The sequence below is a fragment of the Pezoporus flaviventris genome, unplaced genomic scaffold (assembly GCF_033815535.1).
Source record: "Pezoporus flaviventris isolate CSIRO_AGI_PZ_B2104156 unplaced genomic scaffold, CSIRO_AGI_Pfla_v1 ptg000007l, whole genome shotgun sequence".
Lineage (NCBI taxonomy): Eukaryota > Metazoa > Chordata > Aves > Psittaciformes > Psittacidae > Pezoporus > Pezoporus flaviventris.
Window position 1 is genome coordinate 66,397,565 of NW_026892555.1, and position 25,192 is coordinate 66,422,756.

The 25,192-nt window shown below is 38.3% G+C and overlaps 1 protein-coding gene across 4 annotated transcripts in view; it reads left to right on the forward strand.

The window, feature by feature from the left end:
* Positions 1-25,192, forward strand: part of MOCOS (molybdenum cofactor sulfurase) — a 222,401-nt gene that overhangs the window by 74,510 nt on the left and 122,699 nt on the right. For all 4 annotated transcript variants that reach the window (XM_061449066.1, XM_061449065.1, XM_061449068.1 and 1 more), the window contains exon 4: positions 18,310-18,951. In XM_061449066.1, the coding sequence (XP_061305050.1) occupies positions 18,310-18,951 (642 nt within the window). The remainder of the gene's footprint in view (positions 1-18,309; positions 18,952-25,192) is intronic.

Consider the following 25,192-nt stretch of genomic DNA (forward strand, 5'->3'; position numbering starts at 1 on the left):
AATAGTGGGCAGTGGGTAAAGGAAGTTGTGGCAAAGGCATGGGAGAGCATGCCAAGGAAGTTGTGTTATATTACAAACCTTGCCCTTGTGGACAGGTAAAGACAAGCATGCCTTGGAACATTATAGTAAGTTGTGTAAATTTAATCTAGTTCAAGCTCAGAGGAATTAAAAGCAGCATTTTATTTATTTATTTATTCTTAAAAAGATTTAGTTGAAAGAAATGCTTGAAGTGAAATAATACTTGTTAATTTGGGGGGGGACCAAAATAAAAATATCTGATCGCACTCACCAAATTTTTCTTACCTTAGCAGTCTTTATTTGGCACAAATTAAGTGGAATTGCTAGCAAGAGTGTCAATTTGCAGGACCTAGCTCATGGCACTTGATAGAACAAATGTCTAGATGTTACCACCATGCAGAGAAAAGGCAAAGAAAGACTTTAGTCTATGTGAGGACTTCAGATTGCAGCTTTATAAGAATAGCAAAGGATCAAAGTGCAGCATTCCTTGGTTGCTGTAGGTAACAGTGGATGTACAAGAGCAACAGAATATGTTTGAGTACATTGTAATGCTTCTGTTTTTCTGCCCTCAGTTTCTGAGCATCAGTTACCTTCTGCAAAAGCACAAGGGGGGAAAAGAGATCAAGGGGAGGAAAAAAGCCATCCAAATTGTTGCACTCCTGATTGTTCAGTCATTACTCAATATATAAGGTAAAAATGCTTACTGAGTTATTAGCACCTGTGTATTGTGACTTTCTTCTCTTAGATGGATGGCCTTACAGAGCTAAACAAGCTCCATCTGCCTGTGTTTGAAGTTAGAGTTGTCCTTCTCCTAGGATGGTTGCCCGAAGGCTAGTGAGCCCATCCTGCCCATGAACACACTTTGTCTGACCCTTCAGTTGAGACCTGTCTGGCATGGGAGACCCTATCGGAGGCATATGCCACCACCAGCATAGCTCCCGACCTCACAAGGGCATGCAAGCTCTTTCCCCACGACAAGGGGCTGTTCCCAAATGTTCGTTTGCGGAGTCAAGCCATGATGATGATGATGGTGATGGTGATGATCGTGACTTAAACCTCTGTTTCTCATTCAGAATGAAATAAGTACTTCTGTTGATCATGAATACAACTTTGTGGCAGGTGCTTATTTTTTAATTCCTTTGTAATATTGCTGAGCAGTATTGAAGAATAACAGTAAGCTTAATGCTTATGAAAACAAGGACAATAAAGCCACAAATGATATCTATGTGTCTGTATGAAGTCTTATGCACTGAATGAAGTAGACAGCATAGGAGTGTAAGTTTTTACTTTCTCTTAAATCAACAGTCAATTAACTTTGCCTGGGGAGCACGTAAATCTGTTCCTTTGCATAGTTGTGTTTTTCAAGGCTGTGCTATAAACCTGGATGATATAAACCTGCAGGACAGGCAAGCTTTCCTGGGAATCAGAAGGTGACCAGGGCCATCCCCTAGTTCTTTGGGGAATTTAGTTTGCACTGTGTGCATACAGCATCTGTCATAGTGCCATCTTCTGGGTGAGCTGAGCTTCTTGTGTATTCAAAGAATGAAAATAATGAAAAAAACAGTGACCACATGGGTCTGTACTACCAATTCATGGCAACAGGAAGTGAGATTTTGGGAGGTAGTTTTGGAGGTGGTTCTTTATGAGTCCTTATGTGTTAAACTACGTATGTCAGATGAAGGATGAAGGCAATGGAAACAGTTACCATTTTCAAAAAGCTTACAATAAAAAGTAAATTAATATAAAAATATGTTGTATATAATATTTTATATTAATATAACAAATTATTAAAATAGTATTATCAGCTAGTGAATGGCATTATTTTGTTAAAAATTAACTTCAAATGTTGTATTTAAAGAAACATATAGGCACAGAGATCTTAGGAGACATCTGCACTGCAAATTAAAGGAATTTTATAAACAAAGTAGGTTTTTTTATCTAGAAGCTCTCTACCTGTGTTCCTTAGAATCCTGCACAAGAGGACTTTCATGCAAAGAAACAAACAAACAAAAAAGGCCATGCCAAAAGCCATTACAAGTTTGCTCAATATCTCCCTCCTCACTGTCAACCTGCTGGCAATAAAAGGAGCAACAGCCAACTTTCATGTTGCTGCTTGACCTGTGGCTAAATAAAAATAATCAGAATGACTCAACATTGAATGCATAAATGTTGAATTGCTTATGAAATTGTTATGAGATTTAAGACATTTGACTAATTTGGGGGCTTTGAGGAAGTATGAGGAGAAGCTTACGTGTAGTATCTCAGTTCAAGAACTTTTTTACACATATATGTAATTGTAAACAAATTTAAAATAATGGATAAGCATCAGGAGTTAAAGACATGCTTAAATACTCTCCTGAACCGAGGCTTAAGCACTCAATAAATCTGCAGTGATCCTGTAGTACAGATATGTCATGTCAATGCTCCCTTACTAACTTTAGTGAAGTGTTATGGGTACATCTGCTGCTTTGAGTGAAAAATAGATGGGATTTGAAGTGATAACTGTTGCTGCAGGGGGTTTCTGTAATAGCTGCCAAATGGGAGGGAGGAGGGGAAGACAGCAGCAGAGGAAAGAGTAACCTTCCTGTTTCAAGAAAAGAAACAAATCAATCAGTAGTTCTGTGCAGAGAATTGGAGAACCTGGCCAGTATCTGTCAGATTAAAACTGACACACTGCAGCAGAATCTGCTTTATGACCGACCGTTGTGGGTGTGCTGCCTTCAGAGGTGTATTCAGAGCTCTATATGAAGTTCTTTACATGGTACAAAGGTGGGACATCAGCAGTAGTGCATCCTTGCATAAATTTGCAGCAGTACCTCAGCAATAAGTATAAACAGAGCTTTATATCGTTCATATTCTTTTGTTAAACTCTTGTGTCTGGATTACTACAAGCAATGTGACACTTTGATATAAGTGGACCTCTAACCAAAGTGTACAGCAAGTACACCAAAAATAGCAGTGGTTGTTTCAGAGGGAATAAGTGGTTTAGAGGTATACATATTCTCCATAGTATGCAGACATTTCCCAGCTCATCGTAGCATGTAAAAACACCCCATTAACCTCAGGAGGTCTCTGGTAATTTCAATACCCTGGAACAGGGACATCCAGTAAATGAATCCCACTGCTTCTGGTTTCTGCTGGGAGGGAGCTGCTTTACTGTAAAGATAACTCCTTGGATTTTGGCTAGTGGAAATGAAAAGATGAAGGAAAATACTGTAGGTTCCTTTAGAACAGAAAGATTTAGCGTGCAAGTGGGGCTTTTAGGTTCCTGCCTGTAACCGCAGGAATCTAACCAGAATGCACTGAAGTCTCAGCAATATTTCTATAGGGCCAGTAGTCTAAACAATATTGTTAGACAGGTGAATGGCTCTGATTCCCAGTTCTGACGCTTTGCTGGTGAGCCTGATAGCAGCCTCCTAGTAAGTAGCACAGATTGAGCACCCAGGAGTAACTTAGCCAAGGCTACTCTAAGCCACACAGGCTTGTAGCCATATATGCAATGTCAAACATACTGTGATGAGCACTGTCTCAGTGGTCAACATCTACACATCTTGAATGACAAACTGATTGATGTCTGCCTAATCTCAACAAAGCAAGGCGTTGCCTTATAGTCTGGGCTAAGTGAACATGTTTGCTTTCTTGAAGGTTTTGTGCAACAGGCTGTCACAATACCTTATTTTTATACTGCTATGAAAATATTGTTATGCAAGGGAATGGCAGAGTTTCAATAGGCAGGGTAATACAAGAATTAAACTGCAAGTTTGAAAATATATATGCGACTCTTGCCCTTTTAAAAAGCTTGTTTAAAAATCATGCATAATCAGAAAGAGCCCAATAGACCTATCATGTGAATAAGCAGTAACAATACAAAATATCTTGTACCTATCACATTTAATTGCCTTTGAATCACAAGTGAAGTACATTTGGAAAGAGCTCTTCTACTTTTTATAGTGGACCACTTACTGTGTCAGTCTCCTTCTGCTAGCACTCATAGGTAACTTACTTTGACAATTCATGCATCTACCTTTGTTTTAGGCGCGTGCAGTGTTGAGCCAGATGGTCTAGACAGATGATAAAGAAGCATGAAATGATACACCAGAGCACTTATCTCCTGCTGTCCTGTCACACTGAACAAACACTTAATGAAATCTGAAATTGTAATAGCTAAAAATATATACCGCAGTAAAATGGGTTTTCACACATCCCTCTGGGATTTAATTGTCTTTTAAATATGGTTTCTGCAAAAAAAGTTTCACTTTGGTGACTGTTTCTGGGCAAATTCCTAGTGAGCTGGTGGCAGTGAGCTGGAGAAAGGACACATTTATTTATTCTGTGTTAGGAATTCCATATCTGTGATTCTGGAAATTGCTCAAAAAAATAGATTGCTCTTCAGTGTGGTTTGTTATTCACCATATAATTTCTGCTGGCATGTTTGTTGGATGGAGTCCTTGCCAACGGTTCGTTTTGATGACACACAGGGTGTGTGTTAAGCTTCTGCCTTTGGCTTTAAGAACATGGCCCTTAGAATCAGATTTCTAGTGTACAATTACAAGTTCAATATTTACTTTCCCAGAACATTCTCTAATCATTCATACTCACTGTACATTTGCTGGGATGTTTGCAGAAAACAATGTACAAAGGGCACAGACATACGTAAAATGAGTGTCTTCAGAATTCTAAATAAATATTCATCAAATATATTCTGCGCTTTTCATTCTGGTCCTCGTGATATTAGAATTTGCCAAAGCTAATATCAAAGCATCAGAGTTGTGACAAATCTGCAGAAACAGTGTTGAAATCATGATAAGTAGAGTTAAAAAGTACATAGAGCAGAAAAGTCAGTAGATTTTATCTGAAAAACCTTTGTAAAGTAAACATCTTGAAATGCTGCTCTCCCGCTTTGTGGGCATGAAATTGGACTTCATCCTGCTGGCATTTTAGGCCAGGGCTGTGGAGAACAGCTTTGGTAGATCTCTAAATCTCTGCTCAGATCATACTACTCACATCCCATATGATTTATATTTGAGATCACTTTCGCAACAGTTAGCCTATTGTAATGCAATGCTGCAGTGCAGCACAGAGGCTACTGCAATTTCTAGGTTTTGTGGAATATGTTTTTTTTTAGCCACTAATAAAGCTTTCCAATTTTGTGATTTTATAGAAAGCTTAAATTCACTGATGCAAAAGGGTTATAGGTTAAATCCATGTTTACTGTCAGATTTATTCACTCAATATTTTTTTTTCCCGAAAGTGTTTAATCACTGTACAAAGTAATGCGTGAACGTACCCAGTCTTTTGTTTTAGTTTGAATACACTGTCAGGACTTTTGAATCCCAGCAGCAATAAATTCAAGACCATATTTTTCCCAGAAAGTTAATGAAGGGTAGAGGTCTTCCTTTCATGAAACTGTGAATATGTAACAACACATGTGCCCCTACACATGCATACACTGGTAGGAATTGCAGTATTGATGTCAGAACTATTCTGTTGCAATGACCACGAATTTTCCAGTAAAACCAAGAATAATCCCTCCCCTCAACAACAACAAAATTTAAAAAATCTTGTAATGAGGAAAAATTTATTTCACAGGGTTTTTTGGTGCATGATAACGGACTGACTATTATGAAGTTAGCCAAGTCTGAATTTGGTAGTTTCTGTGTATGTATGTGTAATCGAGAAGGAGAAGTTTTTTGGCTTTCCTAGCTTGACACATTTAGGTTTCAACTGAAGTACTGAAAGGCTACAATACAGATTTCAGTTGCGAGCTGCAACATGTTCCTTTTTGTTTTGTTTCCCTAAGGTACTTTATATCTGGAATCAGAAAGAATTCTGTAGATGTTCTTAACTGTTTATCATCCCACTCAAAATAACCATTCAAAGAAGTAAACCATGATGAGGTTTTTCCATCCTAGCTTTTTTAATGGCTTTATTCTGTAAAAAATCTTGAACTTAAAAAGCCAACTTTACCACTGTTCTGAAGGTGTGATCTGTGGGTCTTTTCTCACATGATGTTACGCGTTTTGTCTCAGCTGAGCAGGTTATGTTATGCTGTACATGGCTATATACTATGCATTTGGTAGTCCTCTGCTCACTTTGAGAATCTTTCCCTGACTTGTTTTTTTTCTGGGGCTTTCCTATGCAGGCTGTCATACTTGAAAAGTCAGAAACAGGTTCAAAAGTATTTTTCCTTACCTGGTGCAATAGGCTCTAGTGAGGTTGTATTGTTACCCAGCAATGTTGAATTTGCTATTCAGAGTGTTTCCCAGAACGGATGGGTTATAGATGTCTATTCCCATACGGTCTGACCATCTCACGTTTGGATTTCCTGACCTCCTGGGTCAGGTTTGTATCTTGTAGGAGACAGATAGTGAGAAAAAGAGAAATCCAGGGCAGCCATGTTTTCTGGCTCAGGTTTTCTGCCTAGTAGCTCTATACGATGAAGATGCAATGTAAAAAGATTATAGGAAATGATGGTTGTTAGTATACTCTTAAGTTACTTTTGATTTCATGAGGGTTTCTGCTGCCAGGCAGCACAAATTGCAAAAAGGAAAGGTTACTTAATGTACATCCTCTGGGGTGAACTTTCTAATCAATAGCGGCCTTACTTTATATCAGAATTAACTAATGGGACACTTTAAACAGCATTACTTACTCTCAGTTTATAATTTCCGTGTCCATTTCTCTAAGATCTCTCTCACATATGCAGTGGCTGAGTTTGATTAATATTTTCTGTTCAATTAGTAAAGCATTGTCATTTATATGGAGGTTTCGTGTTGCTCTGGGTTTTAAATTGCCTCTAAGCTGCTTTTCTTGTACGATTCTAAAAATGCCACTGGTGATCTCCTTAAAATGTTTTTATTGTTCCTTGTTCCCTAATGTGTTTGTTGTAGATTGCTACCAGGTTCTGTTTTAAGTCAAGCCAAGAGTATCCCTCAACAGTCATTTATGCCTTGTTGTATCCATCATGTATAGAATAATTTCTCCCTCAACTGCCAAGATCACTGGAAGCACAGTTGTCAGGATTTAAAATGAATGAAGAGTAACTTGACAGGCAGAAATTACATTTCCCATATGAGCAAACATCCATTCATAGTTTCTGGGAAATCTTGGGTCTGTTTTAGCCAAAACCTGAACGTGGCTCAATGCAAACAGAGTGCAGCAAGGACACACTGACACTGAGAATCCTTTGGTCAGCTCAACAGATAAACAGAAAAGACTTTTTCTCTTGAGTATTTCTGCAATTATGGTCATTGAGGTAGTTTTACTAACAGTCATGGTATCATGTTATTTCTAACTCATAAGTTAGTGCATGAGGTAGTGCACTGTTTCACCAAAGTGTGAGGGTCTGGCAGGTTTCAGGAGCAAAATATGCCAAGGGTTACTGGCTCTGCTGTTCTTGCTGTTCTCACTGCCCTTCATACTGATAGGAGGTTTTTTTTGTGGTTTTGTGTAAAGTGCCTCAGTGCTCTTTCTAGAAAGCAAAATGAGAGCTACACTGCTGAGGTGGGCCATCACACCATTTGAAAAGCAAATAAACTGTGGCCAGCAGTCTTCCAGACTCCTCTCTTGTGGCTTTTCGCCAGAGCAAGTGGAAGTACAAACTGCTTTTGAGGATTTGTCTAATTTGCCTGGGATACCTATGCCATGTAAAGTAAAATGCTGTTGAAGTGCATTAATGGGTTTATGTAAGCCTCTGTATTTTGAAAGCAGACTGAAATGATTGAGGATTAACATCTCCATCTAAGTCCACTTCCAGACAAAAGCATAGTACTTGAAAAGCAACCCTTGATGAAATAAGGCTCATTTTTGTATGTGTTTGCTGTAGTCCCTGTCACCATAGCAACTGAGGCACAAATTAACAAAATAAACTAATTCCCATTTAAGCACCTGAGTACCTCTGAAGTTCTGGGCTTAAGTGTTTCCCAAGTAAATGTAAAGTCACTGTACAGGTCATTTATGAGTTGCAAAAATTGATCCCTTCTTCATTCTTTGTTTTTTGCCTACCATGAACAAGAAAGTTGTGGGTAGGGGTGTGCTGATATTTTGTAGTCGGGCCATCATTCATACTGTGGAAATACGTTGAAGAGGTGGATCAAAAAGGTTATGCTGTAAATGGTCAGTTTCTGAGCTTCTGGACATGTGAATCAGAGTACTTCATCACTGTCTTCCATCCACTTTATGTAGATGGCTGCTTTTGACATGAAAGTGTTTTGTCTTTGTCTCCTTTCACCCTGCATTTTGCAATTTTTTTTCCAGAGGAACAGGTTAATATAAAAAGTCAGCAGTAAATATGTAATCACTGATATAGTTATCTTTATTTGCAGTTGGTATGTGTCAAGATTAGGTTCAAGGCTTTGTTTCAGAGCAGGAATAATTGGAGTAGGAACCATCAGAGGGCTCTCAGCATTGAGAAGATGTCTGCAGTGTGGTGCATCCTACCAAGGATGCAGGCAGCTATACTCCTCAAAGGCTATATAAGCTCTAATGTATCCATTGTTTAACCATAAATAACAGTGATTGAGGCTTGATGTCTCAGACGTGTTGTCCTGGGTTCAGCCAACACATGTGAGTCTTTAAACTTCAGAAAGAAGAGGGTAGAAGAAGGTTGCTAGCTGTCTGGGAGTGTTTGGGACAGGGACACCTTGTCACAACTGCTTTGATCCCCAGCACAGCACAGGAAAGGACTTGCTTAGAGCCAACGTAGAGAAGCTCCCAGTACACAGGAGCTGCACAGGCTCATCTACACGACTGCTTTCCTACTGCTTCTCAAACCTACTTTAGTCCCAGGCAATACCACCCCAAAGTAAAAATGCAAAGACTAGGTAAGTAATGGAAGAGTTAGTAAGTAATGAGCATATGAATGTACTTGACTCCCACACCGCAGAATAAGCCTAGCTGTTGCTGGATAGTATAAGAAACGTGGGTCTGTGCTTTAGAAGCTATGCTTGGTTACTTGCTTGTTATAATCCAAAATACCAGGCAACATGCAAATAAGCCAAGCTTACTTAGTTTAGATGGCAAATCCATTTTGTCAATGGGTCGTAGACAGTTACTAGTTGTCAAGTCCATCCTCTGGCACTAACAGGGAAAAGAGATCGACTAGGGTCACAGTGTCCAGACTACATGATGTACTGCTTTAGGAAAAAAAATTGCTGCATTTTTTTAACTGGTTGCAAAAGCACTGCCAAAAAGCCCCACTCCACCACAGCTGGAGAGATTACATAAATACACAGTTTAAAGGCCAAAGCTGATCTAGAAACAAACTCATGTAATGAAAAGTTAAAGAACTGGGAATGATGGCATGTTATTAAAAAAAAAAAAAAATGTATCTTTTATGAAGTTGTTTTTAACACCTTAAAGAAGATGTGATTTCTTATCTGAGATTACTTGAAAGGTAAATCTTGAGAGTATGGAACTATTGGAACAACTAAGTGTGCTTCTTTTTTTCCCTTTTCATTTATTTTAATTTTTTTTCTGAAACAGCCTTTACAACTTTATGCTTGTTATACTTCTGGAAAACAGCCAACTGTCATGCTCTGCTTTCCAAGAATCAGAAAACAAAGTGAAGTAACTGCTGACCAGTTACCAGCAAATATCCCTATGGGAGGTTGGCAGGCCTCATGCCAGTGGTGCTTGTTGGCATTAGCAAAATTTATTAGACACTGTAGCACTGAAGAACTAATCTCTCAGAACTTGTAGAAAGGTTAGAGATTAGGACTCACTGAGTAAGACTGGGAAGAGGGATGATGATGCTCCAAAGGTACTGAAGCTGAGATAAGCTTCCATAGATACTAATATAATTCTTATTTATTAAGCTAGATAAGAATAGCTGTGTACGATGCACAAGGCATTTAGATGCCTTTGACACTCAATGGAAGGAATTGGACATGTCCAGGATGAGACATCTCAGCCTGAGGTAGACTTCTACCTTAGGTCAGATGAGTTGTTTGATGTAGAGCATGTGGCTTTTGAGTGTCTCTAAAGGGTGACGTTCTCTGTTGTCCACAGTGTAGCTGTATTGAGGTGGTATGAATTTATATACACCCCCCTTGTAATTTGCTCACATAGCTTGTGAATAGGGTATTGCACTTACTACTGGTAGAAATTATACCTCTGGCTGGTAGTGTGCTGTCTTGAGTGTTCACTGTTGAAGTCAGTGCATTCTTTGTTTCTGCTAAATAAAAAACTTGTGGTCTGTTATAGGTAAGAGAAGTTTGGAAAGGGAAAATACAGTGACCTTAGTTTTTTGGTCTATCATATGAAGAAAATACTGTGATGAAAACATCCCATGCTGAAGTTGCCTAGACAGCAGCTGAGGCAATATTCTAGTCTATGTATAAAATCTTCCTATGTTTGGTTTTGATTTTGCTTCCTTGTAGTAACTGCTAAGATCTGCTGCAAAATTACTTTGAATTCTAATACAAGAATTATTTACAAACTGATTCAGATTTTTATTTGGCAGTTAATTTGTGCAAATACTGCTTTGGAATGGTTTGTTCATGAGCTGTTTGCTGTTCATATGTAGTCCAATGGTTGCCTAAAATATAGTTTATTTTTTTCATTTCCTTCCTGGTTGACTTGAATAGCAGGTGGTGAATTTTCATTTGAAGGACCTATGATATAAATTTGCAGAGTCATTTCTGTCCTAATTAATGAAAATACCAGGATTCACAACTGTTTTACAAATATTTGGCAGTTGTTCAAGCACTGGAGTAAAAGGATCTGGCTGGTCTTACTCGCAAAAAAATATCCACAAAGTGGTTTTAAAACCATGTAGCTATTGATTGTTCCTCTCTACACAGAAAAATAACTATTTAATTTCAAAGGAAACAGTTACCCAGGGGTTTTTGCCACATCTAGAAAGTTATAGAAGTTATAGGCTCTGTCAGCGAGAGGAGTTATATTTGTGTGTTAGAACAAACTGTACCAACAAGTAGCCCGCAGTGTCAGATTTTATGGTTCTCATGATTCCTTCCAACTGTTTCACTCCTCTGGTTATATGCGGTGCCATAATATCACCCTGCAATTTTAGTTTGCTCTGTCAGTATGCCTGCTGTGACACTGAAGGTTTTCTGGATATGTGCTTTGTAATGAGGATCAACACCTTTTGGACAGGGTGTGTGCTTTTTATAGGCTTTGTTCATCACAGCATCTTTTCTTGAAAGAAGACATTTTGTAGCCATTAAAGAGTTTCTGCTCTTCTAAAGATGTTGTGCAAAGAAAACTCAAGGCATTCTGCTGTGCTGCCAGCTTTGCAGAATTGGAGAAGGGATTTATTTCGTGAAGATCAACTATGACCCTTTGTAAGTAAATGGGTATTTCCAGTTTGTCTCCAGTGAATTGGGCAATGCCTAGCAGAATAAATGCAATGTATTATGATGCTTCGATTCAGATGGCTGAGCATGAATGCCTAAAGCAAGTAATGTTTTCAAATAGAAAGGGAGAAATTTTTCCATCGCGTACCCATGCCAAGTAGATCTTAAGAGGTGCATTCCAGGTAATCATTTATTTCAGGGAGCTGATTTCAGTGTTACCATAAGCAGTAGTTGTGTAAATGAGTGAGATCCTAATCACTCTGATGCAAGCAGAAATGGGAAGAAACTGGGTTCGGAATGTGTGCCTTTTGAGTAAAATGGTCAGAAAATAAGTATATGTGGATATAACCAGTGAGGATAAATAGAGCAGTGGGTACCTATCTCATAGTTAGCATGTACTCTGAAAGGTTTAAATTTGTGTCTTGTCAGTATGAGAAAGAAAATTGAAATAGAAAAGGGGACTGAGTAAACTTTGGGAGAGAACTATAAATTCTTATTTATCCCAGTGCTCTTCTGCAGCTATTAATCCATGGGCAAATCTTTCAATCTGATGGACCTCTGCTGGGTTAGCTACACAGGTTGAAGAAATGATATGGCACAGATTTCTGTTGAAAATTTTTCTTTAAGAGAAAAACCCCAAACCTTTACAAAGGTTTTTTCACTAAATTAATGCTTTGCTGGAAGAGGACAGACTTGATAGACTTTTTTTTCCCCCCTGCTTAAATACATTTGATCCTTAAAAATATTCATAGATTTCAGTTTGCTTTTGCTTGGATTGGCAAGTGAAAATGTGAATTTGACTTGGTGCTGTAATATACTGGTTGAATAGACCTTGTCTTTACAAAACAAAATATAAGATATTTCCTACCCAGAAGCCTTGTCTTTTTAGTGTGTTAAACCAGAGCATTCCCCTTATGGATGTAGCTGTAACTAGTTAAGCTAAGCTGTCACTTCTGTCAGTGAGAGAATTTAAGAAAAATTGGTTTGTATGTTAAGCAGTATGTGCTTCTTTACAGTACCATTCTGTGTTGGCTTGAATGAGGATACCCACATCTTCTGTTCTTTTTTCTGCATATGCATAGAGAGAAAAACATGTTCAGAAGAACTACTGCTGTACATTAAGTTAAGCCTGAAAGCGGGGTTCAGGTCCTGGTGTCTGTATCAACCACAACAGTTTACAAGACCTTAAGATCCCTCACCAAAATTGATGGAAGTTTTAAAATTTACTGCATTGATAGCTGGACCTGACTCCTAATTAATAAATGAGGAAGGTTAAAATGCTCTTACCCAGAAATGTAAATGCAGCCACTGTATATATTCCTCTCTTGTACTTGTGTGTGGAAAGAATTAAAACACCAGTTATGAAAAGTGTTAGCCTCTAACTTAAAAAACAGACAAAAAAGACAAAATCTAGATCAAAATCAAACACTTTGATTGACTCAGAAGTCTTTTTTTATTATTATTATTCATTCAAAACCTATTCCTTAAACAATGTAACATCTTTTCATAGTTTCTGTAGAGCAGAAAACAGTGTGATGAAATTTTTGAGGCCCAGGCTAAACACCTCTCAGTACAAGTCCAAACTGGATTTGTGCTCCTAAGTAACACAACAGTGGAAAAAAATTATAATAAGAAATAATTTTTATATAAACATGCAGCTGAAAAGTAGCCTTTATGAAGTGCTACCTAAACTTGTACTGTTAAATGAATAAGTATGCTTCTGTCTTCAAATCTGAATCTCTTGTTACAGTGGCCATACTTAAACTTTTAAAAGGAGTCTTTTTTTAGCTAGGTAGGCTACTGGCTAGAAAATCACTGTAGTTACGAAAGTTCACATACAATCTAAATAAAAATGTGAATACAAATATAAAACGTGAAACAAATATAAAATGTGAAAATTAGAAACTCCTTGGCCATATTTTGATCTTGCCAACTAAAAACTGAAATGTTTGCATCAGTTGGAATGAAAGTGTGAAAGGACCCAAACCTAGCAATAGAATTTCTTGTTCAGCTTTTGTAGGTGTTTGCAAAATGGTGATTTTGAAGAAAGTGGAGAAACTGATACAAAGCATATTTTAGAAGTATTTAAAGCTTAGAATCCTGGAAGAAAAGCCATATAAATCAACTGAAATTTAGGTGGCTGTAATGGAAATGGTATAACATGGACATCTGTGCATTCATGGGAGCGCTACTACTGATCTGCTACTGAGAACCACAGATGAAGAGCTAGTGCCAAGGAGGAACATGGGGTTTCTTGCATGAGGTAATAGCAGCCAGACAGCAGGTTTGGAGATCACCCCTTTCGTCTAACTTCAGGTGACACTGTGTACCTAAGGTAGCTGAACAAATCAGTAGCCTTTACCTTCCACAGAGCTGTCAGTAGCAATGTGAAGTATCTAGTTCTAATTAAACTATTAATTCAGGCTGTTGAGTTAGATGGGTTAGATACTACAACTGCACCCTCAAGATATATGGCTTGATTATGCATAGGTTTAAATATAAAACCCATTATTAAAAATGTGTGCATTAAGTGTATAAAATGAGACAGGAGGCTTGGTTGAAATTTAATTGGTTTTCGCTAGCAATGTTTACCTTAGTTTTGGCTCAGCTGCAGTCATGAAGATACAAAACTTTCATGGCAACATTTTAAAAGTATTAAACACCAGCTAATAGGGAGGTCTCAGGATACAAGCATGCCCAGGGAAGTATGGTCAAGTGGGGGCATTTTCAGTGGCTTCTCTCTGGACAGGCTTCTTGGCTATGCATTATTGACCTCCTTGTGTTGTGATCTGTGTGCTCTTGGGGAGCATTTGAGGAGGGGGAGAAGAAGTGGCCAGTCATGGTGAGTCTTTGATATAATGCAATGCTGGAGCATGCAGCTTCCTTCCTCTCCTTGCCAGTCTGAATGCAAGGAACTGGGTCGAGTTTCTCAGCCTTTGTGCCGACTTCCCCGTGATGGCACATATCAGTATGTTTAATGAAACAATTATTTTTTCAGTCTTTCGTTCCAAAGAATCCTTTGAAAAGTGGAAATTTGTAATACTATAAAATACCTTTGCTGTTTGCAGCTGTGAGCTATAATAGATCAAACTATCAGTTTTTCATTGCAAGTCTTTAGTCCTGCTGCCAAGAACAACCTTATATATGGCTATAAATCTTACAGGAGTGCAATAAAGGTGAACTGCATTTCACTGTAATAAGGTATGTGTTACACGCAGGCAGAGAGCATTAGGAACTGTGTGTAATAGCCAGTGCTTCCCAGTATTCATGTCAGAACAGAGGATGTAGTACTGTGGGCTGCAGAAGTCATTGAGATGTATTGCAGGTTTCTAGCCCTGAGTACTCTGACTTTATCATAACACTGCTGCTCTGTTTCAGGAGTTTGTGGTATTCATTTTATAAACCTTATTCTGAGGTGCTTGCAGCTCTTCTGCTCTGCACATCAAAAGTCATTCTGAAGAAGGAAATTTCCTTATCTCTGTCGCTATTGCCTTATTTATTTATTTTCCTTTTTTTAACATTAGAAATAGTTCAATCAAAATGTAAGTATGACATTGTAAATTCTAACTCTTTTTCAAGTACTGGAATCATAGCAATTTTATGATGCATTTAGAGACCCAAAATGCAAATAGGTACCTAATGAGATTCACAAAGGAGCCTGCTTCTTATTGAAGGTAGTTTGAAATGTAACTTCATTGTTTCTCTGACTTTGGGAACTTAAATATCTTTTACAAAAAAAAAATGGCTCTAATTCATTTGGGCACTTTTGAAAATCTTATCCTAAAACTTTATTTTTTTCATGTGAAAATCAATGTCTGGTACTGAACTGAATAGATAAATATATCAGTGTCATGGATTTTATTTCAGAATCTTTCAGCTGCTTCCAAATTTGCGTGATTTAAAACTAAATACAGTTGAAATACTATCAGCATGCATAAGTTTTGTTCTCTCAGTATTTGTGAGCTTAAAGAACCCACGCTAATAGTTTTTATTTTATAAAGTTGGGAAAATGTTTGAAAAAGTACTCACTGGTTCTGGTATTCATGGTTGGGCAACAGCATCTCATTATTAAATCCTGATCACCATTCCTGTATTCCAGCTGTTGTCATTTTATGGCGTCTTTTGGTCAAATTAAGTGCTGTGGTAAGCGTGTACAATTCCAATGGAGAACTGCAGGTTGTTATTCCTGAGCAAAATTTGGCATTTTGCCTAGATGTGTCTCAACTCCCACTCAGCTTGCGGGGAGGAGGGTAAAGAAAGCATAGAAGAGAAGAGAAGCAGACTTGATAAGAGTCTTCGCAGTGCTTTTTGTTGCTGCTCTTGTCAGCTTGCTTATATGAAAAGATGTTAAGTATTAAGAATTTGCTTCTGTCACCTACGTTATTAACTCAAAAGGTGTTCTGTGTGTGTTCATACATGTGAATACATAACTTGGCCTAGTGCTTACAAAAGTTGAATACTTAATTGTTGATTTTTCTTGGAATTGGGCATTGTTTTAATTTGTGTTTATATTAGTGTAATGATTCCAAAACCTATCCAATGTGACTGTAGTGCATACAAAAATAAGCCACATCATAAGATAATGCATACAAAACTATGTCCATAGCCAAAAAGACCCACCCCCCTTATTAATCCACTTTCCACAATTCCTTTCCCCTAGAAACAAGAGTCTAATGCTCTCCTATTCTCTCCTTGAAGAAGTTAGGACTCTTGCTTGCCTTGCTTTCCACCTTTTCTGTATCGAGGTGAATGCAAGAAAAGGAGAATAAAGGCAGAAATCTGTAAGGACTGAAATTCATGTCATGGCTCTGACTAGTAACCCTTCACTTCAGTAGAGGCTGCTGTCTGGATTGAGTGTTTCTGATTTCTTCAGTCAGGTGCCCTGTAGGGCAAAAGTGTGCTTCAAGCTGCAGTATGGGGAGTGGTGGGAAAGGCTATACAGCTCATGGCAGGGGAAGGGGGAGTACGTGAGTCAGCAACTAGACAGAGCAGGTCACCATGATGAATGAGGCAGGCTGACAGTTCAATACACAATACAAAAACTTCACTCTTTGTCCCCATCTTCCTTCCTAACATGGTTTCTAAAGTCTAATGGAGAAGTTTGGTTTCTCTGAGCGCAGCCTTTGAGAATTATGTCTGGAGGTGTTAATGCTTGCAACATCTATTCCCTGGCAGATCTATTTCAGAAAGATCCTTATAAACGCTTTCAAATGGTTTCTCAGAATGTTTAAAGCTTAAAACCATGACCTGCTGATGTCTTTCTTAAAGGCTGAAATTCTTTCTTCATTTCCAGAAGACATAAAATGCATACCAATTGCACCAGATTTTAAAATATTAAGTTCTGAAGAAACTCAAGATTCATTTGGGCTTATGAATCAATCTGTTGCACTCTGTACTTCCCAGTACAATAAGACTTTCCTTCAACTGAGAAAAATATTAACAGTATCATTTCAGTGGGCCTCTACAGGGTGGTTTTTAGTCCTAATAATCACAGTCACTTCACTTTTCCAGTGTTTAATCTTTGGCTGCTGCACCCCACACACCCAGCTTTACCACCCTTTGCCTGTAGCATTTGTGTTTCAGACTAGATACATAAAACTTCCAGGCATTCCTCTCTGCTGCCTTATGGCTCAGGAAAATTTAGCTTGAATTTGTCACGTAGCCTTTTGTATAACCTACATTTAAATTCAACTGTGTCTTCAGTTTCTGCCTGCTCCAGTAAGGGAATCTCCTGTTACATAAAACATGCACTCTTTTAATGGTAACCAGAGTTCATAGACTCTCCAAATGCTGGTCTGTACCTTGGAATTAGGCAGATCAGAGTGTCAGCTGCTTGAGGAGCATTGATACATTATGCTGCTCACAGAAGCACCGTGCAGCAGGAGAGATGCACTGAGAAACCCTGTTACCTCTTACCTTCCTTTAAAACCACACAGCATTGCTAAGCAGTAACATTTATGCCCCAGTTCAATTTTGTTTGCCCTGCCCCACGCACTGAAGCTGGTGTCTCTCAGTTGGTTGTAACATTTCCTGTTAATATTAGTAGGAGTTTTCTAAAAGTTAATTCAGAGGAAGTTCATCACGTGGAAAAGAGAAGAAAGGTGACTGAATTAAAGCTGCTCCTCAGCCTCTGAGAAGACCCATCTTGCAGGCTGCAAAACTGTAATTGATGCACAAGCTAGCATTGGCACCAAAAGGTGCTTTAGATGGGGTTCACAAAAGGTAGTTTAAAGCCAACGAGGTGCTGTCCAGGCATCAATGAGTGCGTAACGTAGACTGGCTTGCTTAAGTTTTCATAGTCTGGCATGTTGGAAGACGTTAAGTTGCTACTGGTTCTTTGCAGACTACAAGTTGCTACTGGATCTTTGCAGACTACAGAGATTACAGCCTTACGTGCATAAGACACATAGGAAGCATATGTTGCTTCTCCTGTCTTCTGTTTCTATTAATATAAGCAATGAGAAAAGCTGTATGCTAAGGTTTTCCCACTGAATCCTGTGGTCCTTGATTGGGATGCCCAGTATTTAAGTAGGTTATTTTGTTTTAACTGAAATATACTCTGTCTGCCCCAAATCCTTTGTAAACTAAAACCCCTAACGGTTTGTAAATAAAACTGGGTTCTCTCAAGGACAATGTAATTTTAATCATAGGCAGGCTTGATTCTGATCCCACTGAGGGACCAGACTGGCCAGTCTGTTCAGAGCCAGGCAGAACTGGCTTCTACCCTTAAAAACACAGCCTTATTCACTTCTGCATTGGAAAGAGTCTGTTGCGGGCAAAATGATTTGAGTTACACTTGTTGAAGTTTATTGTGCTATTTGCCAAAACCTGTCTACTTCTATTCATATCAGGTGTCAGAGTAGAAGAATATATGCTGGGGAAAAAAAGTATTTATACCACACAGCAATAAAATAGAAAAATCAGAAAATAACTGGTTGTTGTTTTTTGGTGTGTTTTTTTTTTTTTAATTTTTCAGAATATTACAACACTTTCACACTACTCCTGAAGATTACACCGTCATTTTCACATCTGGATGCACAACTGCACTTAAACTTGTAGCAGAAGCATTCCCTTGGATACCTGGAGGCACAAAGCAGCCCAGCAGTCGATTTTGTTACTTAACTGACAGCCACACATCTGTGGTCGGTATTAGGGGGATAACTGGCTCAATGAATGTCTCGTCTGTTCCAATAAAACCAAAAGAAATCTTGTTATCGGAAAAGAATAGGTTGTCAGCTGAAGAACAAAACTGCACGACGCCTCATCTTTTCTCTTATCCAGCTCAGAGCAATTTTTCTGGTACCAAATATCCCCTTTCATGGATACAGGATATAAAATCTGGAAAACTTTGCCCCATCAAAATACCAGGGAAGTGGTTTGTTCTGCTAGATGCAGCTTCGTATGTGAGCAGTTCTCCGTTAGACTTGGAAGTTCACCAAGCTGACTTTATCCCCATCTCATTCTATAAAATCTTTGGATTCCCAACTGGTTTAGGAGCATTATTGGTAAACAACCGGATTGCCCCCCTCTTGCGGAAAACTTACTTCGGAGGTGGAACTGCAGCTGCCTACCTTGCAGGAGAGGATTTTTATTTTCCAAGGAAATCTATAGCTGAAAGGTAAGGTTTTGTTTAACAAAAGGGAGGGGTGGGTTTGCTAATACTGTTTGTGCTAGATAAGCGTCTTAGGGTTGGTGCATGCACTGGGCTGTGACAGCTGTATTTCCTTATTGGAATAGTTGCATAGATGTGCCACATCTAACTGTTTTTTTTTAGTATTAATTTTTCCTATCTAAAGAACATAATCTGAAATATCTACCTTCCTTCCCTGATCTAGTCAAAACTAGTAAAAATATAAGGCTTCAGTCAGTGACTTACAGGTCAGTACATGCATTTTTTAATTTATATTTAAGGTACCTCAGTGGAACTGTGATTTGGTTTTGGAGCAGCCAGGCCAAGGTTGATCACGCAGTATAATGACCCTCAGTGAAATTGGAAAGTAAGGTCCATGTATTTCACTGGAAAGATGGCATGCTTTACCCTCAAGAGAAGCTATCAGAAGGACGTGCATTAAGATAAATAACCTAAGACAAATATTTGTGGCTCTCTTATTAACCTGACTGAGGTTCTGGAGAAGCTGTGAAGCACTCCTACAGGAAATAGAGGACACCTAAAGGAGGTTAAGCATACACACATAAAGAAATGCAGGGCAATTTATATGTTTTCTCCTAGTCCCTTAACACATTGAAATGCCACTCTTAGTGGCACAAAGGAAATGCTTAAGATCAGCTGTTAATATTTAATTACAGTACTTGGGAGAGGCTAGAGGAATTGATAAAAAAAGCCATTCATGCCTTGCATTTGTTTATGGATGTATATTCAGCAGCACAATATTCTACATCTCCCAGGATGAAAATGTCTGACCTTTCACTGTACATGTAGAAATGCATAATGATGCTTCATGTGTGTGCACCTCTTCTAAGTGTGTGTTTTGAGTGTTGCCGTGGGGTTTTGATTCTGGACCGGTAAATGCAGAGGCGGGCCTCATTAGCATGGCTCTTTTGCCAAAAGAAGCCATACGTTATTTCTGAAATGGAAATTGGTACAGTTAATCTTTCAATTTAGAAATAAAAACATCAGGGAAACATTTGCATTATGACCTCTGTTTCCGGTTTTTCAAACTGAAAAGGCTTTGAAGTGCAGCATTCACAGAAAGCCAGGATGAAAGGACATAAAAATCATGAGATCCTAGAGTGCTCTTGCATCACTTTCAAACCAAGGAGAAAACCTGCTTTAATTTGACCTGGGCAGGCTCTAATTTCTCAGTGGCTTTTCTAGAGATAATTGACACATGACTCCTGAGATTGCATAGCAGATAAAACTATCTGAAACACAGCTTAAGTCTCAATTCTGCTTTTATAGGTTTTTTTTTAGTAAGAGGGGAAGTGTATGTGGGAACCTGGAAGGGAGCACTACCTCTGGTGTCTTTCTCAGGAGTTTTCAGAGGTTGATACCTTTCAGGTATCTGAGGTACGTGCTGCTTTCAAGGGCTTTTTTTACTGGATCAGAAGGGCCTGCTTCAACCATTTTATACCATTTTTATACCATTTTATAAACAAAGGGATTTGTCCAGTCTAATTTCTCATTCAAGCTCAGTACAGACTGTCTAATCTTGGTTTGAGGAAACCTAACTAAAATAGTCAAATCTGACAGCTGGATACCCAGGCATGGGACACGAGTTCTTGTTACACACCAAAGTGTCAGGCAGAGAGTTTGAGTCATTGTACGTACATATATATTTACAGTTGTCCTCATCTTTGTTTTTTATTTGTAAACCTAATATTTAAAAGTTCATGTTTAGAGTATTATTGATGCTCTCTGTAATCTCAGTGAACTGTGGATACTTAAATCCTACCTGGAGATACTTGAAGTTTACAAAGATAGATTAGGAATGAGGATAACCACTTACTTGAAAAAACAAAAGCAACAGCTTTGAAATTTTCCATCAATTTCCTCCAAACTATGTCATCCAAATTTGTTTTTCTTTTTCTCTACTGTTACGGGTTTTTTCCTTTTTATGCTTTAAAGTGTTTTCCTGAGAATAAAATACAGAGAGAGAGCAGTTAGGAACAGAACTACTACACCTGAAATGCCAGGCCACCGTGGCCAGAGCTAATATGATTACCTTATCTGTGGGCCATGTTTCCATTTCTTTGCCAGTGACTGAAACCTGGGTCATTATTTCTCATATAAGTAGCAACTCTACCTAAAGCCAGGTTTTATCCCTGACAAATTACAGTAAGGAGTCTCTATCCCTAGAGGTATCCAAACCCAACTGGAGAAGGTCCTGAGCAACCTGCTTCAGCTGGATATGCTTTGAGCAGGAGATTGGAGTTGAGATCCCTAGGGGTCCTTTACAGCCTCTGGGCTTCTGTTGTTGATTCTGTGTACCTCTGCCAAACCCCATCTGCATTCTCTCTTTAGGCATGACTTTGTGATTTCAAAAATTTGGTTTCTTAAAACTTTTTTTTTAAAAAAAGCTTGTTTTCAGTGCTGGATTAGCACTGGGATTCAATACACTGGAACATGTCATTTAATGTGGTTATTCGTAAGGAAATGTGAACTCTAACAAATACTATAGAAAAGTGAATTACAATATGTGTATCCAAATACCCTCAGCAGAAGGTATTCCGCATCTATGCATAATCAAAGTGCAGTGCACTAAAGGAATTAGATTTTTCTAAGTCAAGTTGAAACTTGAGTGGTGATGTGTAATGAAAGGGTGTTTCATCTTTCCTTCCCAGGACTGTCAAAATGGTTACCTTTTGTCTTAATAGATAAAGCTTTTCTTAGTGTTTCCTCTATTTTATTTTGTTGTTCTTGCTATATAAATTATTCTACCATGGTTTCTTTTACAATCCTTTAATAACCTTAAATCACTTCCACATTTTCCTACTTCATAGCAGTAGCCAGTCTTCCTATATCAACTTTTAAAATCATGTTTATTGTATTTTCATCCTTGTATCAAACAGCTTGACAAATTATTATTATCATTCACAAATCTAGCCTCATTTCCTATCTTTTTTTTCTGCACAGCATGAGATAATAAAATAATATGATTATGTATAGCAAGAATTCAGCGATAAAATATTCATCATCTGCCCTATTTTTCTTTTGTATCTGCAAGTGCTATTCAGAATCTGATCATCCTGGAATTTACGACTAAGGGAAAAGAGGCTGTTGTGTTATCTGTAAATTGGATATCTGCATCTTAGTCTACTGGTGTGAAATATCTAGTGCATTAACTGTTGTGTGTTTTTCATTTCCAAATGCATTTTCAAAAGCTTTGGAAATCCAGATGGCATGACTTTGTCCCTGATGAATTTTAGTAGCTGCTGCTTGAATGATTTGACAGCCCCAAAGCAGCACCCACACTTTTATAGTCTGTGATGGATTTTACTTAAACAAAGCAGGTTTCTTTATTCTTGATGCTGTAGCTTTTTATCTTTGAAGTGATTCCATGGCTGATACTTTTGACCTGCAGATGAAAGATTAGATCCCTGAAGCTCTGCAGGAAATGTCCTTAATTAGGGCCCACACATGTACTATAGTGCAGAACTATGCTAGATTTCCCCAGCAAATTCTGCACATGCCTTTGCAGGTATATGTATAGAAGCATGGTTTGGATCCTCAATTACTTGCTGATTTTGTGCATGCTGATGGGAAGGGAAGGAAGGAGTGGAAAATGAACGAAGAAAGATAGGGATGAGAGCTTTCGCTAGGAACCCAAGATTTGGAGCTGGCAACAAAATCCTGAGGCAGTGTAGTGGATGTGGAGCATGGGAAATCCCTTAGCAAAAAGCTGTTCTTCAGCTTGAAGTTGTCTCTTCAGCATTACTGCATCTTTCTCTCAACACAGAGAAAAAGAATACAGTGACAGGTGCTGGTTTGTTCCATAGAAACTATTCATAGTGCTGAGAAACTACTTAAGGACTGGACCGTGTTTAGAAGAGCACAATACTTTTGCACATGCTTACCTTGTAGTCCAGTGTATGCGCATTCACTACACATTCAAGGGTTCTGTCCATCTGCCCATGATTACTTTAAAGTGGTAAGTGGGTAAAAATATCTCCCTGTTGACTAGTACCTTTTGTTCAGGCATTTTGTTATGCTGCTTCCAAGTGTTATATTATGTCGCTAAACATGATGTTTTGATATCTCCAAGCAGTACTACTTCCTGGGAAATATCTAAATCTATAAAATTCCTGTAAAACCTGTTTTGAGACAGCCTTTATTCTCGAAATTTTGTTTGAGCAGCTGGTGTTGCATATTTTTAGCTACACAGCTGGAGAAGATTGGTGGTTAAGGTCTTCCAGGTTATACAAAACCCCAGTTCAGTGTTATCCGCAGAGGTTCAGACAGACACCTCCTGGAGTACAAAATCAGCTGTAATTACCAGGTTCTTCCAGCACAGATTTTGGGGAAAAAAAAGAGAATAAGCTTCCATTCAACACCTGAACTGCTTGCTCCCATGTTTTACAGAGTCCAGAGACATAGAAGAAGGTGTCAACTGATTAAGCTCTTCAGTATGTCCCAGGGAGAGGTTATTTGAGGTGTGCTTTTATCCTTAGTTGCACAGTTGGGAAACCCGAATCTGAAGTGGGTCATATGTAGGGCTTAGAGTTGCAAATCTTAGGAATGAGCCCAAAAGAGGGGCATCATATTGGTTAATGCCTAAATGTTTGGGTCTATCACAGCATGCAGTTCCAGTGCACAGATTCCCAAACTACTTTTAATCGAACCAGTTCAGGACCCCAATGCAATGTAGCCACAGTGCCACAGACATCCATGCTGGGCAATTTACATTGCCTCTGAGGAAGATAATACATTTAGGCACACTGGAATGTCTTTGTGCTAAGCTTCCCCTGTATGAAAATACATACAGGGGAAAGTGGGGTTTTTAGGCAGAGGAGGTAGTTGACCTTGCACACTTTTTAGCAATATTTACCAAAATGAAATTAATAAAATCCATAAATGTAAATAATTTTAAATGCTACTGAGGATTCTTATATTTGGAAACAGGCTGAACTAAACTAAACATTTTTCTTCTTTCATTGTTAAAGACTCGCTGAAAGCCAGTAGTAATCATGATGTGCCTAATGCAGTCACATGCCTAGTGCCAGAGGTTCATGTAAGTCAACTACATCCCAGTATATGACTGGCAACAAATTATTGACTTATGAAATAAACCTTATAAATTGCTAGGAGGTTATAATGCATGCATTTTTAAATAAAAGAAAGAAATTTGGAGCTCATTATAAAATGCATTTTTCTTAAAATATAAAATGTTTTGAGAAGATAGCAAGAAGGAAAGTAATTCTGTTATATACCAGGACTTTGATCAAATACAGAAAAAATTCTGCCTGAACCACGATGTACCTTTGCAGTCATTGTGGCTAGGAAGTTTTCATGATGTAGTTTTACCCTAGAGAGTTCTTATATTCAAATATAGAATCAAGCCTTTTCCCTAAGTCTTCTTCAAGAGGTTTTGTAAATTTCTAGCATGAGTGATTCAGATTTTACAGCATTTGTTTACTGTTGATAAATCTATTTCGCACTTTCTATTGTGCTTTGTAGGTTTTATATTTGTGATTGATTAACCTGTTTGATATATGAGGAAAAACAATGGTAACTTGATTGGCATAAAAACCCAGGTTTTTTTCTTCACTATTTATACTGTGTATTTAGAATATCTTGATATTAGCATGTAAAAGGGTGAGGCTGGCTTTTTGACCCAGGCAATATTTATCTCATACAAGTCCTGCTCAGATAATGTTAAGGGATTGATTTACTTCAAAGTGCAGGAATTAAAGCTTTTGCTCTCCCTTTTTACCTCAGGCAGTTCTTAGGAACAGGAATTGCTGTAAATACTCCATGGTATAGTATATAATTAGTATAATGCTCTTCGTCTGACTCCTGAATTCTTAGAGAAAAAAAGCATGAGCTAAGGTAGACAAACAGAACAGCTGTAACTAGTATCAGGGGGTCAATTTTGATATTTAAGATTATTTTAACCTAGGTTCTTTTATGCTCTGAATCTTCCAGCATGAGTGTGTGCATTTTAAATACTTTCACAGTGATGCTGAAATTGTTCTGAGTTGGCTACTGAAACTTTATTGGCTTTTTTGGAGTGAATTTAATCTTGGTTTACAGAGTGCAGCCGGAGATGTGCAGGAAGCACTGAACCCGGGCACAAGCGTGTGCTGCTTGTGGGCCTGGCCTTGCATGGGACATATATCCCTATGCCTCTCCAAAACCAACCAAAAAGGGGTGAATCCTTCTCACATCTTCCCTCTTGCCC